General features: G+C 39.9%; 1 protein-coding gene across 1 annotated transcript in view; it reads right to left on the reverse strand.

Annotated features, from left to right (window-relative positions):
- The window catches only part of pappaa (pregnancy-associated plasma protein A, pappalysin 1a), a 93,256-nt gene that overhangs the window by 29,611 nt on the left and 44,745 nt on the right, over positions 1 to 18,900 (reverse strand). The window contains 4 exon segments of the mRNA XM_044173410.1: positions 3,815 to 3,989; positions 7,606 to 7,819; positions 7,942 to 8,077; positions 8,756 to 8,866. Of these exon segments, the coding sequence (XP_044029345.1) occupies positions 3,815 to 3,989; positions 7,606 to 7,819; positions 7,942 to 8,077; positions 8,756 to 8,866 (636 nt within the window).

Genomic DNA, 18,900 nt, shown 5'->3' on the forward strand with positions numbered 1-18,900 from the left:
TACCTTATATGGTATGGATTGGATTGGGAGAAAACTGGAGCCCCCACAGAAAATCCATGCATGAGAACATCCAAACACCACACCATGGTTGAAATTAGAACTGGATTCAATGTTTCAGTATGGTGATCAATCATTCCAATTAAAGTTGCTCACTGGGCACATACGCTGAAAAAAATCTTCAGACGTCTGTATTTGGGTGCCCTTAAAACATGTACATAAAAGTATTTCTTTGGCTGAGCTGGCTGATTGCCCACCCATATGAATATGACGACAACAATACATTGATATGGCTCTTAATAGCCCTTGCATTTATATTGGATGTAATGGCTCATATTATACCAGGAGTTATTTCTAAATGTGTGTAAAATTTCGTCATCACTTTGATGAGACCTGAAGAGGGTCTATCGGACATTTAAAGAAAGGGGATAGGCTATCATATAGTGGCAGGTAATGGTGGTTTGATGGGCTTGTTCTATGTTCTATGGTGAACAGCGGTAAAGCATAGAGCCTGTTAAAGGAAAAGCCCATGTGAAATAAAAGTGGCTTTTTCACGGCCAGCATTTGGTGTTCCCTAACCACTTCAAAGAGAGAGAAAGATAGGGAAAAGAAGACAAGCAAGCAATAAAACATACATATACAAATCAAGCAAGTGAGGGAAAAAGATTTTTTCTGAAGATAGCATTATCTAAGAAGGTGGTGTTCCCAGAACCAATTTGACATCCCTGAAACAACAATGTAACTGGCTAAGGAAAAGAGACAAGATTGTGCTTCAGGCTGCACTTTTCAACCTTAGTGTGGAGGTGTGTGTGCCTTTGTAAGCACTTGTGTGGCTGAAGAAGGAAAGACATGACTTAAATGATGTACCCCAAGGGGATAAGGAAGATCTGAGGTAAAGTTGTTTTCTATTTTATTTTGTTAAATTTTTCTTGTTTTGTTGTTGTCGCTTATCTTCAAAATTCACTTTACTTTTTACATGGGTTTTTCAACTATCACCCCATCTGAGGGGGAGATGAGAGCAGATGTACCCTGTGAATCTGGCCAGATCGATTTATTACTGGCCCTTTGACTAATTCCTAGAACTACTTGACATTAAGGACATTTCCTTCATTATATCTGATCTCAAATGGATGTGCCCAGTGATTCTTTTAAATCCCTATTGTCTTATTTGTCCGATTCTGTCCTGCAGTCATACAGTTTAGTCTGTCACAGATGTGCCACTGTTACAATCAAAGAACCAACATACTGCTGTCCCTCGTTGGATTCTATAGGTAGCAACAAGAACTGCTTCAAAATGTTGTATTCTACTCTCAAATCAAAGAAAAGTAGATGTTGGAAATTATGTTTTACAGTGATTGGACAAAAAACTGAATGGTGCCCATGTGTTTCACAGTGAGACTGTTTCTTCCAAAGGCTTTCGGGAGGAGATTGCCCCTGGAGGGATGTGCAACTGGTGAAATCATTTTCCAGAGCATTGTTTCACTCTTTGAGGATGAAAGACCGGACTTGAAATGGATCAACAAGCTAGTAATAGAAGGCATTCTTTCTATGGCAGACCAGGGTGAGTTAAAAGGATTGGATTCTGTTATGGTAATTATAAACATCATTCAGTCTGCACATCTAGTTTGCGGCATCAACTTTTTTTTTTACCAGTAGCATGTCAGCTGAGCACCACGATTTATTTGTCTTTACTGACATTACATGGCTGAGCTTAAAATTATTTTGGAACTTAGGGAAAGGATTTTGGTGCATAGATTTATGTCGCTCCTGCTGAATGACTATGTATGTATGTATGTATGTATGTATGTATGTATGTATGTTCAGCTGAAGTATGAGTTTGAATGACATAGTGCATCATTTTAATCATTCCACCAAAGAAGTTATCATGACAATCGAAAACAACTTAAAATTTAAAAAAGAGTAGATAATACTGTACCAAGAAAGGTATTATTTTTGCAATTCAAAATGCTACAATCCAATATACTTACAAAATGAGCAATATATGGGCCATTTTGCACAGTTTAGGTACAGAAGACACATGATTTTACAAGAGGCCACTACTAAAAACATTTGATATCTTGCTATCCAATGAGAAAAATTACATAGTCTAGATTTTACAAAATGTATATCTAATGCTGCACAGCATTACTTATTAAAGTTAACTGTTAATTAACTGCTAATTTGATATTAAACCAACAAAACTGACCAGATGTCTTTTAGCGGAGTGAATGGATGCGAAAAGTTATTCATAAATAACAGGTCCTCTAAATACCTTTGAACTGTCAGTCATCATTTGTGGCAAGCCTTCCAAGTCCAAAAAATATATATTTGGCACAGCCCTACTTTCTTTTCTCTTCTCTCCTGCCCCCCACCACCACCCACCCCCCACCCCCACCCCCCTTCCTCTGTACTTTCCTGCCTCTCCCTCTCTGAAAAGCATAATTTATCACTAAATTAATTGACATTGATGAATAGCCACATAGTGCATTGTCAATCAAAATCTAATGCAATAAGAAGTCTGTGCCGACTCAATGGAGATCTATTCTGATAGTGTTTGTACATACAGTATGTATGGATGTGGATGTAAATGTCCTTCCGTGCATGTACACACACACACACACACACACACACACACACACACATACTTTCTGTGTGCAGATACAGTATACAGTATGTACATGTGTGAATTTGGCCATTTAGTGGAAGACAGAGGGGCAGCTGAATGACATTGCGGTTCTAGAAACCCTCCAATTATGACGAGTTACAGATCTCAGCAACAGCCATGTAAAAGTCATTATTTCCCCCTCTCTTTTACTCTTTTCTCTGCCTCTTTTCGTACACGTTTTTGTCCATTACTCCCATACACCTCACACACAAACACACCCACATACAGTTCCAGACTGAAATACACATAAAAACTAAATTTACCTTGTTCTCTGAACCTCCCATCTCTCTGAGGGAGCATTAATAGATTGTCTTGCGGACTGCTTTACACAGCCGTGGAGAAGGATAAAGCATTTAAATGGCCACAATCCAAAAGGTTTACAATGCGGTGTCAACTACCCTGTTTGTTTGTTTACTTGTGGTGTGCATGCATCTGTGTGTATACTCTATCTGTCTGCATCTGTGTCCTATTTATGCAGGAGATTGTCTGTACTTTACTGTATGTGTGTTGGTATCTACACGGAAGCATTTAATGCGTGTTGCTGTGCAAGAACGGTAGCAAATCTCTGCCCTTTAACAGAGACTTCAATGTGTGCGAAATGAGCAGGGATGGAGTGAGGAAGGGAGAGGGAGCAGACACTATGCGATGATGTCATCGTCCCGGTGGAGTAGCAATACAAAGTGACTGTTTGAGGTGATGGTGCAGCTTGTACAGAATATGTGTGGTGCGTGTGCGTGCGTGTGTGTACGTGTGTGTGTGTTCGTATGTGTGTAGCAAGCCAGCAAGAGGAGGAGACTGGGGCGTCTCCACTCGTCAGTGCAGCACTCATCTACCTGGATGTTCATGATGTCATTCTCCCTGGAGGCTTGCCGTACCAAGCCTAGTTTTTGCAGGTGACAAAATAAATGCAGAGATAGAGAGGAGAGGAGAGAGAAAGCGTGTTTGCATTTCTCTCTTATGGCCATTTGTGTACTTGAGTCTGCATCAATGCATGTTCATGTGTGCATTCTCAAATTCATGTTTGCACGCATGCTGCCATATGCTGTAGAAATGCTTTTGCATGTGTATATTTATGCATTCACGTGCCTCTTTGTGCACTGAGCTCTTTGACTCCCTGTGTGTGTTTAAACATGTGTGTAGCAGTGTGTTTACCTGGCTCTTGATGATGTCATCATCCTGGTGGATTTGCAGGACATATCCAGAGTTGCAGGAGATGGTGCAGCGGTCTCCATTGTAGAAGTGGCGGCCGGGGCTACTGCACTTGAGCTCTGCATTGCGGACTAAAGGTTCCTGGCAGTCAATGGCTTCGCACGAATAATGTACACAACTACAAGTGAGCATGTGTGTGTGTGGGTTGGTGGTGGTGTGGTGGGGCGGTGGGTGAGAGAGGGAGAGAGAGGGAGAGAGACAGAAAGAAAGAGACTAAAATGTTACAACCAACATAAATTTAGTGTATAAAATAACACTGCAGACACTTAAACATGGAAGCAGTCACACATTTACTTGCAAACAGAAAAGCTATGCATTGACTCAACCACATCCATCCATCATTGACTGCTTAACATATCAAATCAATAAACCACATGGAGAAAAGATATGTTTGCCGTATTTGCTATGCGCATGAAAGGGGTGTCTGTGTGCGCACACACACGGCACAGTGTAGTTTGTGAATTAAGAGCGACAGGATACATTATGTGCAGGCTACAATGGCAGAGTTTAGCCACAGCTCTATGTTGGTAGCCTGATGGAGAAGGCATTTAATGCTCTTGGAATGCTTGGATGCCCAAGACACCTTTTTACAACAGTCCACATTCTACAGTATAGGGTTCCCTTATGAAGCCAACAGAGAAAGAGGGGAAGGTATGGGGACACAGAGAGAGAGGATGTAAGAAAATACAGGTCTGGAGAAACATTGTTAAACTCGCTCCTGCAAGAATGGAATATCCATTTTGCTCTTTTCATCCACTTGTTTTCCTGCTTCTGTTGCAGACATAATCTTTTCTCTCAAATTATCAATGATCCAAACCTTTTTTGCACCTACATTATTCCTTATGACCCTTATTTTTCTACCTCACCGTCCCTCCCATTATAACACTTGTGACAGCTTGTCACTCTGGAATTTCTGACATAAATTACAATTAACTACCTGGAAAACTATACTCCTCCCCTGTGAATGAGAAGTACAGTATAAAGCACAATAGAGTAGTATTTATGACCAAAAAAAAAAAATTTAATAGAAAAGGCAGAACAGAACATAAAAGAGACGATGAGCATCAAAATTTTGAAAAAACATTAAAGTGAGAAAAAAATTATGTGAAAAACTGAGAGAAAGGGAAAACATACATGTGCATGCATTTGCAGACAAGCATGGAACATAAAACTGAGTCATGTTAATAGCTCCTGTTGTTAACAATTCAGGGAAAAAGGGATGTGGTGTTTTGAGGAGGCATAAGTATTACGGGAAATGTGCTGCTCAGCCCAGGAGAATGAGAGAGTGAAAGCGGGAGCAGGAGGCACAGAAAGGGGAGAATTAAGGAGGAGATGGCAAACAGTTAGAGGGAAAGAAAGATGACGTGAAAGTAAAGGATGAGAAGACAGCATGGGATAACATGATGAAGGGGAGGAGGTGGGGAGATGTGGAAAAGCAGGGAGAGGGAATGGGAATAAAGAGGAAGTGAAGACGGAGTGAGGTAAAATGGAGAAGAGGGACAAGAAATTTGGAAAGAGGAGTATAGACGACAGAATGCAGATGATGAATTGGAGTTGATTAAAGAGAAGGAGAAGAAACCAATCAATAACATAAAAAAAGAGACCGAGCTAGGATTCTCTGTTGTTGTAAGGACAGACCGGTAAATAATAATTGATTACAATAATGTATTACAATATTCAGCTTGTAGCGTGTTCAAGTCAAAACTTCTGAACATAAGTGAGCACGTCTGGTTGACCTGCCATCATAAAAAGCATTAGTTTTCAAGAGCCTCTGGGAATGAGATGAAGTGGAGAGAATATGAAAGAAAGGAAAGTTAGCGAGAACTCTGGGAGAAAGCAACTAGTCTGTGTGTGTGTGCGGTAACAAACAATTTCCTGGCTGATGCAGACACACAGCAGTTTTAATCTATTTAGGTGCTCATGGATGTCTCACTGGCACACAACAAAAGCCACAAACAGCTCTATCTCTCTGCACAGACCCCGACCATCCATTCATTGTGTATTGTGGTGTTTATTAGTGCATTTCTTGTTGAAAGGGTTGTGGGTGCACTGTCAGTATGAATTGTCTCATGCATGACAGTGGTGTGGAAATTGGTAAATTGTGACTCCTTGTGCATGTGTGGTCTGGTTTAGCTGTGTTGTGAGGAGTGACTTGACATCATATGGTTAGTTAAAATTAAAGGTACCAGAGGCTCAAAAATTGTGAATTTGTAGCTAAATACGTGTTAACTGTTTTTTGTTGGTCTTGCCAACGGCTGTTATACAAGTCATCAATAACTGTCAAGGGCTTTTTACTAAAATTTTATCATCTTTATTTCCTGGTTCAGATGCTGGCTTTTCAGCTGTTAAGAATCATTTCGTCACACACAAAAAAAATGTCCAAAAATGGAATACTGCTCTACCCTGGGCAGCAGCATTTATGCCTGATTCACAGGTCATTCATTTAATAAACTAGTTTGAGTTGAGAAAATGGCGACAACCTCAATGTAATGCTGAACAGCGCAAAAACTACTACAGGAGAAACATGTCCACTTTTGGCAGGACTTTTCAAAGAGAAAGAATGTTTGTATGCAGTGTGCACTTTAGCCGAACTCAACAGAAAACAAACTGGGGTGGTAAACAAGATTTAGTGCTGGAGGCAGTGCAGCGGCTCTATTGTTGGAAATTTGTGTAGCTCAGCAACAGGTCAAAATTAATTGTAAATTTCCAGTGATATTATATTTGTTACCTAGAACGTTTTACTGTTATAACTGTAGCTTAGGGCAGACGTCTAACAGTAAACAGCTTGTTGGCATTATTAATTAATGCATTCCTCTCCCTCTCTCTGGCTCAAATATACGCACACAAACATAGCTCTTAGTATCTCTTGTTTCTTCTCCTTTTGTGTGAATGGTATCCTTGACTTGCGTCTTGTGTGTATGTAAAGTCTGTCCTCTTTCCAGGTGGTAGGGAAGATGTTTTGTGGTTGAGGTCTTACCAGTGCTTGGCGGCATCTGGAAGTTGCTCGACATCTTCTCTGATCCACAGTCTTCACTACAAACACTTTCACACTGTGCCTGAAAGGCTGGAAGTCTTTCACTATTACACTTAATATTTATTTTATTTTATTCTCAATGTTGTTATTCTACTACTGCCACTTCTGTCTACTCTGTATATACAGCACCTATTGCTTGTCTGTGCATCCTGGAATAAAGATCCCTCCTCTCTCCTTTTTTGTGATGTTTTCTTTATCCATGTCGAATATTGTTCAACTATAAAGCACTCTGAGACTTATTTGTGATTTTGGGCTATATGAATAAACTTAACTTGGCTTTGAAATACAGGCCTTATTTTGCCATTCTTGAGGTTGTTATGTTGAATTCATTTGGTGCTTTTAACGCATTCCTCAGGTGTTCATACACCAGCGTTTGGTATAAAAAAACTAATAGAACTGCTCCTACTATCCTCATGTATCAACTTCCATGAGAAGGGTCAGAATAAACTATGGGGATTTTCAACCACATAACATGTTTAACAATATCCAGGAAACTGGAATATTGGAAAACATGATCCTAAATCAAGTTTCCTGTTGTGTATGTGTGTGTGTGTGTGTGTGTGTGTGTGTGTGTTTGGCTGTATATTTGTGTAGATGCACATAATCTTAGGATTTCATATAAATAGCTATAGTTGTGATGTTTGTGTAACATATGTAGGCCTCATGATCAGTCTTCCATTTCCCTAGTTCTCAGCCTCACCTCTGGCCTGTGGGGTTGTAGATCTCATTGCTCTGGCAACCACTTATCGTAATGGGGTCGAAGGACTGGAAGGAGCGCAGGCCTACGCCGGAGATGGCCACGAGACGAGAGGCAAACATGACCAGGATAGCCTTGGTGTGAAAGAAGGCCACTGACAGGTCATGGCTCACTGGGATCACCAAAGGGTTGGTGCGGCAGCTGAGACGCCACTCACCTGTGGAGAGGATGTTGGACAGAGACAAAGAGAAAACAGTGTATTGAAAAAGTGGAAAAATTGGAAAAGTAGAAGCGGAGAGTGGGTTGCAATTTAAAGGTACAGATGAGTTCAGTTCTCACCTAGACTGTGGATGCCCTCCTTGGTGTCCACCAACTGAACAGTGATGTTACACTGAGTCTGGTCAATGTAGGTAGTTCCATCAGCAGCCAAATGTATAATCACTGCTGCTGCCACCATGGGATGAGAAAAGTGGGCCTGAATGAATGAAAACAAAAAGTGTACAGTTAAGTACAAATTACTTAACTATCTCAAATTGAATGGTTTTTGTTTCTGCTTGTTTTTTTTCTCATTTGAATCATGTTTCATGCGTCGAGTGTTGACAAATTGCCGCATAATTTTTCCGTATTGCTTGTGTTTTCTAAGTTGCAGAGTGTTTGTGCTCTGTCAGCCACCATAATGATGCCATGGTGTTATAATGAACTGCATGGTGTCCCACTATAGAATGGAATGGACTGATGGTATTGTGCCACAACACAAGGTGGAGTGTGTGGTGTCCACTGTCTTGTCTCATTCATTATCTTCTTATATTGGCATACCTTCTTGTATATTATTGTTGTTGGGCATTCCTTTTAATACAAATGACCTATGCAGTTCCAGTAAAATCAGGCTTCCCATAGAATGAATCATCCTGACCAGAAAATTAGAGTATCATTAATCATACAAACAACTTAACAAAGATTAATATGGGCATATTTCAAACAGGTACTGTAAAATAAAAGCAACAACATTAGGTTAATTAGCTATAGAAAGACTGACGTATACCAGTGCAATACCTTCAAAAGAGCAAGAGCTTCACCATTAATAATTTCTTTTAGTCTTCAGAGGACATTCTTTTTTTTTTTTTTTGCATGATTCGTTTCAGATAGGTCTTACCTTGAGCCAATAGTTAGGATATCCCCAGGTTGATTTATGGGCCTCACGACAAGGGAACCATGCATACTGGGACACTCCATCTGATAGATCAAACACCTTGGACTGACATGTCTAGGGAAACAAAATAAATTGTGTCATTTTGTATGCATTCTTCTAACTAAAGCCTGTTTTTTTATTTTGTAAGTCCAAAGACTGTGTTATGTAATACACATAAGGAAGTAGAAATAAATGTAAGAACAGCGAGAAACCATGTCAAAACAATGTCTGTGATATGGCATCTTTGGTTCTACTGACTTGGAACAACTTAATTTGCTTTTGTTTTTGTTTTGTTTTTTGCTTTTTTACCTACAGTGTTTATGAGGGTTACCTCCTTTCAGTCAAAAACATTTGGTGTAGCCTAATACAACTTGTGCACTGCATGGATAACACCTGCTTAATAGAGAGAAATTGATTATGCTAATGATGATGTTGTAAGTAATGTTACCAAAATATTTCAGTACCATCAACTTATGCGATTACGTTGGTTGCTATTGTCAGTTATCATCATTGAAAACCTTGCTCCTTCTCTCAACTTGTTTCTCATCACAATACAACAGACCTCAAAGTTGGGGAAAAGTGCAGAATAGTAGGTTTAGGAGATAACTAGCTAAAATGAAATAGAAATTAACATTAACTGAGTAGCTAACTAACTTGTATTTTACACATACTTAAAAAAGCTTGGTTCCTGAGTAGGCCTTAAAGGCTGTGACCCCTGTTTTTCCACAACTGTCAGCTGTTTGTCTGCTGTTTGGGCTGACGTGCAGCTGACGTGCATTCTGTGCAGCACTGTTTGTTTGTGTCTTGTCAACAAACCCGGCACCCTGTCATGCGTTGCATGACCCATATCCCTCTCCTCTTCTTCTGTCTCTGATTTTCCCTCGTACTAGTCTCTGTTTCCCTTTGTGCTGGCTTTTCAAACCCTGTCATGCCACACCTGCCCACTAGAAGCCCTCAGAGAGTTTTCATGAGTTCATGCAGCACCTGAATTAGTCACCTGTTTCACAAAGCTGTATTGCATTTACTCAATATATGTAGTATGCATGGCAATATTCCCTTATAATTTGGTAGATTGTCTAACCATACTCACCTGTTGCATGGATTTTCAACTAATCTAATGATAATTAAGATGTGTCTGGTATCATGCAAAGTAAATCATGTCTTTATGAACCACTGTTGTTGTGTCTTAAAGTTGTCACAGAGTACACACACACACACAGAAAACAACATTCAGGTTGTCTAAGAACCAAATCCCTTTAGATCCAGATTTTTTTGTAGATATGAAAGAAAAAAATTATATATTGTATCAGTATCTACATTAGAATATTTTTCGGCAAGGCAGAGTGAGAAACATAGACATAAGGGATGTGGAGAAAGCAGGGATGAGATGATGCGAACAGTCATTTTGATTAAAAGATGTCAGACAGAAAAAGTAATAGATGGACACATCGGACTATTGAGCAATAGATAACACAGACAAAAGGCAGAGAGGGCACATACCCAAGGACAGTGAGTTTCGCCCACTGTCCTGAGCTAGTGAAATGAGACACCAGTAACATGAGAGTTTTGCTAGAGAGGCTACTGTAAAATCCTGCCACTGTGGAAAAGTGGCCAGACCAGCTATCTGTCTATATATCTGTCCCCTGGATCTGTTGACATGACCTTTCTGCTCAGAGCTGAAGTGGCAGAAATGAGAAATACAGGTGACAAACACCTCAGATCAGTCGCCATGAGATCCCACTTGGGTGCAGCTGCGTTGATCTCCATTTTGTATTCATCAGAAAACATAGTCATTTGCTAAATGTTCATGAATTAAATACAATGACTAAATTGAAACCAGGGGTTATATTACTCTGGCAAGTGCAGGGCTTCCCAGAGTCAAACATTGCTTCCCAGCTCAACAATTTTGGTCTGGGCTTGACAAAAAAGCCACAACACTCTCTATGACTGCAAGACTTAACTAACCAATACGAGTTAAAGGGACAGTAGGCTGCTACTGAGTTGAAGTCAAGAGGATCTGGTTTCCATTGCTACCATTTTTCTGACAGGGCAGGTGACAAAACCCTTCCCAGGAGCAAACTGATGACTTATTTATGTAAACACAGGTGACACTAGTTACACCTTCCCCCACACCCTTCCTCCTCTCATCATCTCCTGGTGTGTTTTGCTAACAACCCACTGTTCGAGACAGACAAACACTGCTTGGCATGCCAAAGCCCCTGCACACAAGCAAACACCCCCGACAAGTCTCCCATGGCTCATTACACTTCCTCCAACCTCTTCTCCAAGCAATGGCAAGAGTCAAAGCACTCTAAATAGATTTGTCATTGATTTGATTTAGTCATTAAAAGAGGGGGTTAAGGGTGGTGATAATGTGGTGTAATACACTTTTGCTCCCATCCAGTACTCAACCAAGCAAGGCTACTTTAGCTCCACACATTCAAATTTTATCCATCCATCCATTCATCAATACCCACTTGTCCTTTTCAGGGTCGCAAAGGGTTGGGCCTATCCAAACACATATTGGGTGAGAGGCAGGGTACATCCTGTACACGTTGCCAGTCTATCACAGAGCTGACTCACAGAGACAGACAATAATTCTCACTCACTTTTACATCTATGGGCAAATGTGAGACGTCAGTTAACCTAACCTGCATGCCTTGGACTGGAGGAGGTAATTGGAGCACGGGAAGAACATGCAAATTCCAGAGGCCCAAGACCTTCTTGCTGTAAGTCAACCGTGCTAAACACTGCACCATGGTGCTACCGCTTTCAAATGTTATTTTCTCTAAAATCCCAAGATTTCATTTTACTTTTAAACTCTGCACAAGTCTTTTTCAGTTTTAATATTTCCTTGTTAAAGCTCAATCTAAAACATTAGTGTTGATAAACCACACTGCCGTTTTGAATTTTTGGTCAAACATGCCCCCAGAAACTTGACGGTGACGGTGTATGTTTCACACAATATGGTATATATTCTTCTTTTGTTTTATTAAAGCACAATGCTACAGTCTGTTGGCAAACCACTTTTCTCTCTTTTCGTGTCACTTCTGCTGTCTCTTGTTAACATATTTGAACAGATCTTTATGTAGGCAGTTGAAGTCTATTTTGACATGTGTGTGTGAACAAATATGGCCATATAGCCGCATATGTCACTTATGGCTATGTGTGATTTGACACACTAGTTTCTTAGTTGTCAACATTCATCTGCAGGCTTAGATCCATGATCTCAAACATCGATCCTTTGAAACAATGTTAAATCTACCTAACTTTTTTTATTAGACCTTCAGCAATGCGTCAGTGTCTTTGAGTTTGCTTTTGCATGAAATATTCCAATCCAACTTTCTTCAAGAACACCAGAGTACAATTAAAGGTTTAACTTTTGAGCACACCACTAACAGTTTTGGACTTTGTAATCAGGTTAATTCACCTTCCTTCATGTTCAAGCAAACAAACTTTTGAAAGGCTTTTTCCCTTGCTATTGCTGTTGAGATATTAAAGTAAAGAAGTCATTGTAAATGGCCTTACAGTACAACGACTTATGGTTAGTTGAACAAAATGCTGTTCTTTGAAAAGGAGTGTTTAACAATCGGCAACCTATCAGTAAAGGCTTTCATAAATACACATGCAAATTATAAACCTGACAAAACACACTACTTTGCACAGAATTTCAATAAACGTGACATTACATTAGAAACTTAAAACCGAATTTAGGATTTAATAGCTTTAAATTACAGAACATCATGATACATTTTATATTATATACTGTATGTAAAATATTAGCACAGAAAGTTTCATCTTGTGAGGAAATGTGTAAAAACCCTGGTACACCTCTAGTCAGTTTTTTAAACTAGGAAGTGGCAAGACTGCTGGAGATCATGGATACAAATTCCTGTGTCTCATTTGTACTATGATCAGATGTTAATTAAGGACTGGGGTAAATGCATTCTGAACAGTAAGTCCCCAAGGATGGTAAAAGGCACGTGCATTAATTAATGCACTGAGGATAGATGGATGGGAGCCCAGAAACATTCATAGCACTCACTTTATCATAGACTAAGTAACAAAACCTGATAATTTTACATAGAATTTGTAAGTTCACAACATGTGGCTACAATTATCAATATAGCACTGTTACACTAACATCTGCACAAAAAGTAGTGTAGTACATTATTTACTGTATCTTTGAAAGATGTGGTACTCAGAGCCACCCTGTGCACATAAATATCCACTTTGATGAGAGACAGCACAAACGTTTGCATGTGCATGTGTCTGTAAATATGTGATATAACACCAACATAATCGTGACAATAGTTACCTTATCTATGTGTTTCCAAAGGGTTTCAAAATCAGTGAATAACTTTATTGACACTCCCAACAAAGAAGTAAAGCAGAGGTCATAAACAACACTCAAACCCTTAAAAGAAAAGGAGCACATTAAATTGCCCCTCCTTCAGGCTTAATGGATTGTACAGGAAAGGAAAAAACAAAGTATGGAAATTAAGTAAAGAAACAGCACATATGCATCTAAACTAAGATATGTTTTGCTTGCCCTCCTTCAATCTGTTATGCCTATAAAATATACCACCTGCCAGCAGACCTTCAAATGGATTGCTTGATTACAACTACAATATCACAGCAGGAACTGTTGACAAAAGGCAGTCAAAAGAAGTCTCTCAGTTGGAAAAAAAATAAGGGGAGGATATGGCAGATCCGTTGTTTGTGACGTAAAAATGGATGATTAAAACTGTTACAAGCGACAGGAAAAGCTAATGTTGTATTGCTCATAATGTGTAATACCTGTTTTAAAGGGATTTGCCTCTAAGTGGAAGTTGTTACTGTTGTGCAAAGAGGCAAATGGCATGCCTATTTAATAAAATAACAAAAACATTATTACTTCTGATAGCCTCTCCTACCCCGACTCATTCTAAACACGTTGCCCTTGTTCTGATTCATAACAAGGACATAACAGTCACTATTCCAGGTAGTCAAATGTTGAGATGTCTTGGAACAAAACAACTTCTCGCCTTCCTTGGAAAACAGTAACAGTAACACTACAGATGAGTCCAACTTCTTAACACAAAATACACACACACAATCACACACAGTAAAACACATGGTCTTAATTTTTACCAGCTGGCTAGTTAGACTGGCAGACAACAGCCAATCCCTAGTCTGTAGACACAAACTGGTGTTTGTAAATCACCACTTCAGATAAAAGGAGAGCTAAGTGTCTTGAGCCAAGGGGAAACAGATAGAGATAAAGGTGAAGAGAAAGAGAGTACAACTGTCAGCCTCATTACCCTGAAAATATGTCTGACCTGTACAAACGTTCATTAAGAGCATAAAGCAAAACATAAACTTTGAAAGGGGAAAGTAGAGAGTGGCGCTGTTAGTAAAGACAGAGTAATGACAATAATAATGGCTCTAAGAGCATTATGTATCGGGGTAGCATAATGTGCCAAGGCAACGTTAGATCACCCTTTACACTGCACACAGTACATATCCATGTACAAACACAAACACAGACTCAAACACAAACATACACATATGCTACACCCACCTTGGCTCAAATACTGACGTTGAAGCCTCCAGATTGTCAAAATGTCCTATCTTGGATTCATATCAATAAACCAAACAGACAAATACACAAATATGGGCCATATGTTCTTGGAAGACTAATGAGGCCCTCAGACTTTTAGGGGGCCCTACAGGACCTTTGTCCCTCTGTCCTGTATCCTCCAAACACTAGAGTATGACCCAGGAGCTTGAGGAAGATCTTAGCTCAGGACTCAGGACTTTTCTCACACTCTATACTTAGGTCTCTTTACTTTGCACTGAACAGAGCATAACACAAAGAAGGTAGGTGTCATTTTTCAGATTGGCATGCCCTCTCATTATAATGCTATGCCATACCTAATGGAGTCAATAGTTAAACAAGTTACATACATTAACTAGCAAGTATTTCTGTGTCAATGTCTTGACAAAGTACTTGTGGTATAAATATAAGAACTCAGTCTTAAAGCGTTAACGTGATGCAGCAGTTTCATGATAATTTTCATGATTATGTATTGGTATTCAGCATGACTCACAAAAATTAGGTAAATATGACGCCTTGGTTATGCATTGTTGAGTTGTGAAGTGGTGTCTCTGAGAACGTATCGCATCTTCACACAGGCAGACATGACGACGCCATCATGACAACATAATGTCTCACATACTATGTACCATGTGGAAGAATGCAAAAAAAAAAATGCACTAGTAGATTTTATCTTTATGGATTGGGTTGTAAGAGCATTTCTGTTGTTAGGACTGTTGGAATGTATCTTTGTCAACCAACTTTCCCACAATCCCCCTCGTTTACACTAATTTACAAGTTCCCATTTCCCAAAATGATTCCCACCCTAATGTCTTCAATATTCTCTGCATGGTTTTTTCCTTCATTCAGTCTCTCACTTTAGCAGTAAACATAATCACTAAAACACCTAAGCTGTTCATTACTTTTGCGTGATCCATCCAATCACTTTATTTGACTCAGTGTGAGCAGTGGTGCACCAGGAGCCGAGGTTACCTACTGAGCATTTCAGAGTTTATTGTTTGTTTCAGATCCTGCTGTATGACTCTGTAAGGTCAGGCAGTGACCTAGTTTGTATTTTTCTGGATTTGTGGAAATATTGGACACATGCAAATTAAGAAAACAATTTCCTTAGAGAATATTTATCCTGTCGTAGCACCTCTTAAAACATGTTTATTTCCAAAAAGGTATTTCTTTTTTCTTCTTTTCCATTCCTCCCTCTCTCTTTGTCAAAGGTATATATACGAATTTGAAGCCTGAGCATTGGAAGCAGGAGTGAGCATCTGTGAGGCATTTGTGGAGAGAAAGAGAGAAAGAGCAACAGAGAGAAACTAGTATGAGTTTCCAAGCACCATCCCATGGTTTACTGGAATGCTGGTGAGCGCCTGGTGTGTGAGGTAATGTCCTGTCACCCAGCCCCACCCATACCCACTGAAGCTCACCATCTCATTGGTCCAGGGCTACTGATGGGCCACTTCCATGGCCTACTGAGAATGGGGCTATAAAAGTTAGTGAGTGGGTGCAATTATGCAGTTTACCTATCCCAGTCTCATCAGGACAGACATGAGTAGTGACTGGGTGGTAGGGAACACGGACCACAAACTAATGTATAGGGATTGGTGAGCGTACAATGCCAGCAAGTTGAAAACAGATGGGTCTGCGGAGAATATAAATGTCCCTCAGTCAGTGGCCCCCTATGCTCAATAAAACAGGGCCAAAACCCTGCATATTAACAGCTTGAAAATGTTATGGGGGGTCATCAGTGCCATGAAAAAAATACACCAGTCACAATGAGGTTTCCACATGGCAGAACCACAATAATAATTGAAACGGGAAAAGTAAAAGGGAAAAAGGAACGCCATCCCAGAGGTTTCTTTTTAATGTTACCACACGCTTATGTCACTGGCACCGTGCCTGACGAGGGCTGTGTGGTTTGGGGGAATGGTGGTAAGAGAGACAGTGCCAGAGAAGCTGGCCTTCCTGCGCTGCTGAAAGCAACAGCTCGGCTACTGTATGAGCTTTTGTTTTTGTGGGCATGTATGTGTGTGTGTGTTTCAGCTTGTGAAACGCCATGTGCAAGTTTGCCTGTGTTTGTTTGCATGTAAATGTAGAGGAAAGTGTGTATAAATGTGTATGTACACTCTGCAGTAGCCTATATACAGTATGCATGTATCCCCAACTTAAGTACACAAACACACACTGCCTGCCTTTTTGGGACCTGGGACAAAACTGGGCCAGTTATTGTTTCGTTGTTTTTACCAGCCAGAGTTATTTCTTTTACAGTGTCTCTCTTCTCCCTCTCCTTTCACTCTGAAGCAACCTAAAGATGCATGGGGTAGAGGTTATTTAATCCAGACCTCATGTATATGTTTGTTTTACATCTGAAGATGGGTGAACTTCATATATAGGCAATTTCTTGCAGCATGAGAGGACTAAAATGTCTTCTGTTGCTTATGTATAATTAAGGGGAGTGTTCTCAAGGGGTGCCCAGAGGTTGCGTCAGAGATTGCCTGGGCAGCAGCCCTCTCAGGAGAAATCACCTGGCTTACTGTTTGATCTTTAAGTTTGAATGCACATGCACACTCCCCACTAACACAAACTCATCTACACACATGTTCGTGAAGGCAAGCAGTCTACACACGTACATGGTCACACACACACACACACACACACGCACACGCACACACACACACACACACACACACACATGCAGGTTAGTTGCTAGGGCCCGTTCTCCAATCCAATTCCCTTAGAGCAAGTTGAGCTGGCTCACCATATTCCATGTTGTGGTAGTGGGGGAACATTATGTTCTGCTCCACAAAGACAGCAGTAGTACATTTCAGTCCCCTATGGACCTGCCCTATAATCCTGCATGGAGTCAGCACTGTGAGTGCGTATGTTTGCCTGTGAGTCTCTGTCTGACTGTGTACCTGTGTGTGAGCTTTTTCAAGAAAGAAAGGAGAATCATTTAAATAAATTGAAGGCACCATACTGTATTCACAGGTAGCCCCACATTTTGTAGTGGGTCTGACATTGAAAGAGGGAACAGAAAAGTTAAAAAAATGAAATAGAATTATTAAACCTGGCTAGAATGTTACATTGGCAGTTAGGCCTTTTTTGTGATCATTAATGTGTCTCAACTTCATACATTCTCTGGTGTCCATATGGTATTTTGATGGGATCAAACTGCTCATTTGAGGACATTTTAATGTGGGAATGGCCAATAAGAGCGGTTTTGGACCATTTTCTTGTTTCACAATAATTTTTATTCAATGATGTATTTTCTTTTGAATGCAGTAAGACTGTCGGTCAAACTACTTTCCAGATTGTTTTACCTCCAATAACAACCACTAACCCCATCTGTTCATCCATCTGTCATTTGTCTTTTGTGTTTCTGACTCTTTACATTATTTCATGTCATTTTCACCATCATATAATTTATCTTTATATATCATTTCCCCTTTTCCTTCTTGCTGATTTTACTGCACCTCACTGCTGTGTGCTCTTTAGTATTCATTTGTATTTACAAATCTCAACCTCCCCTCCATTTTCTCAATCTGCATGTTATTCTTTTACTCTTTTTTTGGTTTTACTGCCATTTCATCATGTAAGTACCCTATCGTCCAAGCACCAAAAAATATTAATGCAGCACTGTCATTGTAGTTTCTACCTCAACAGTGTGCATAACTTTACAAGTTAGTGCTGGGATTCACACTCTATGACCCAAAAATGAATGTGTGTCATTCTTACAAAGATTTATCACACATTTACATTCTGTAAATGTAGACTGCAGGCTACTAAGCTATTGTGTACAAAAGGGCAGTATGTATTTATGGCTTTATGCACCATTTATTCTTATGTTGCTGAACCCTCCCTAAGCAATGGTTTTAATGTGTGAGCATTCACCCATCCTTCTCCTTGGCTTTGCTCTGGTGTGTGAAGATTCAGAAGTTAAGAAAAAAGTTCATCTCTCATGCGCAAATTTTGCATATTGAGATTATTATTATTAAGGATAAATTGATGTGCATCTCTGCATCCCTCTGTATGTCTGTGTGTTTTACAGTAGAAATATATTCCTGTGTATACCCTTTACACACACACACACACACACACACACCAGTACATAGCACTTTAGATTTCGTGCAGATACATGATCTCTCTTTCTCCTCAAGTGCCTTCTTGTGCTGTTGTTGCTTTCTTGCATCCGCAAAGATCCCTATCACTGCTTCCCGCCTCACTTTCTTTCTCAGACACAAACACACATACACACACACACACACGCACAGAATCAACACTGTCTTTAGACATCAAACAGAACTGATACACAAAACCAATACAGGACTTGTTTACTAGATCAGAAGGAAATGATGTACTATCCACTCTCCCTACCCCCAACACACTCATTCAGAACAAAAAACACTCACAAACACACAGAGTTGGATACACTTTGCATTGTTCTGTATCAGGGAAGCACATTTCTAGCCCAACTCTACCAAAGAGCTGTGAGCCATGAACATGGAAACATGACTAAATT

The sequence above is a fragment of the Siniperca chuatsi genome, linkage group LG18, assembly GCF_020085105.1.
Source record: "Siniperca chuatsi isolate FFG_IHB_CAS linkage group LG18, ASM2008510v1, whole genome shotgun sequence".
NCBI lineage: Eukaryota > Metazoa > Chordata > Actinopteri > Centrarchiformes > Sinipercidae > Siniperca > Siniperca chuatsi.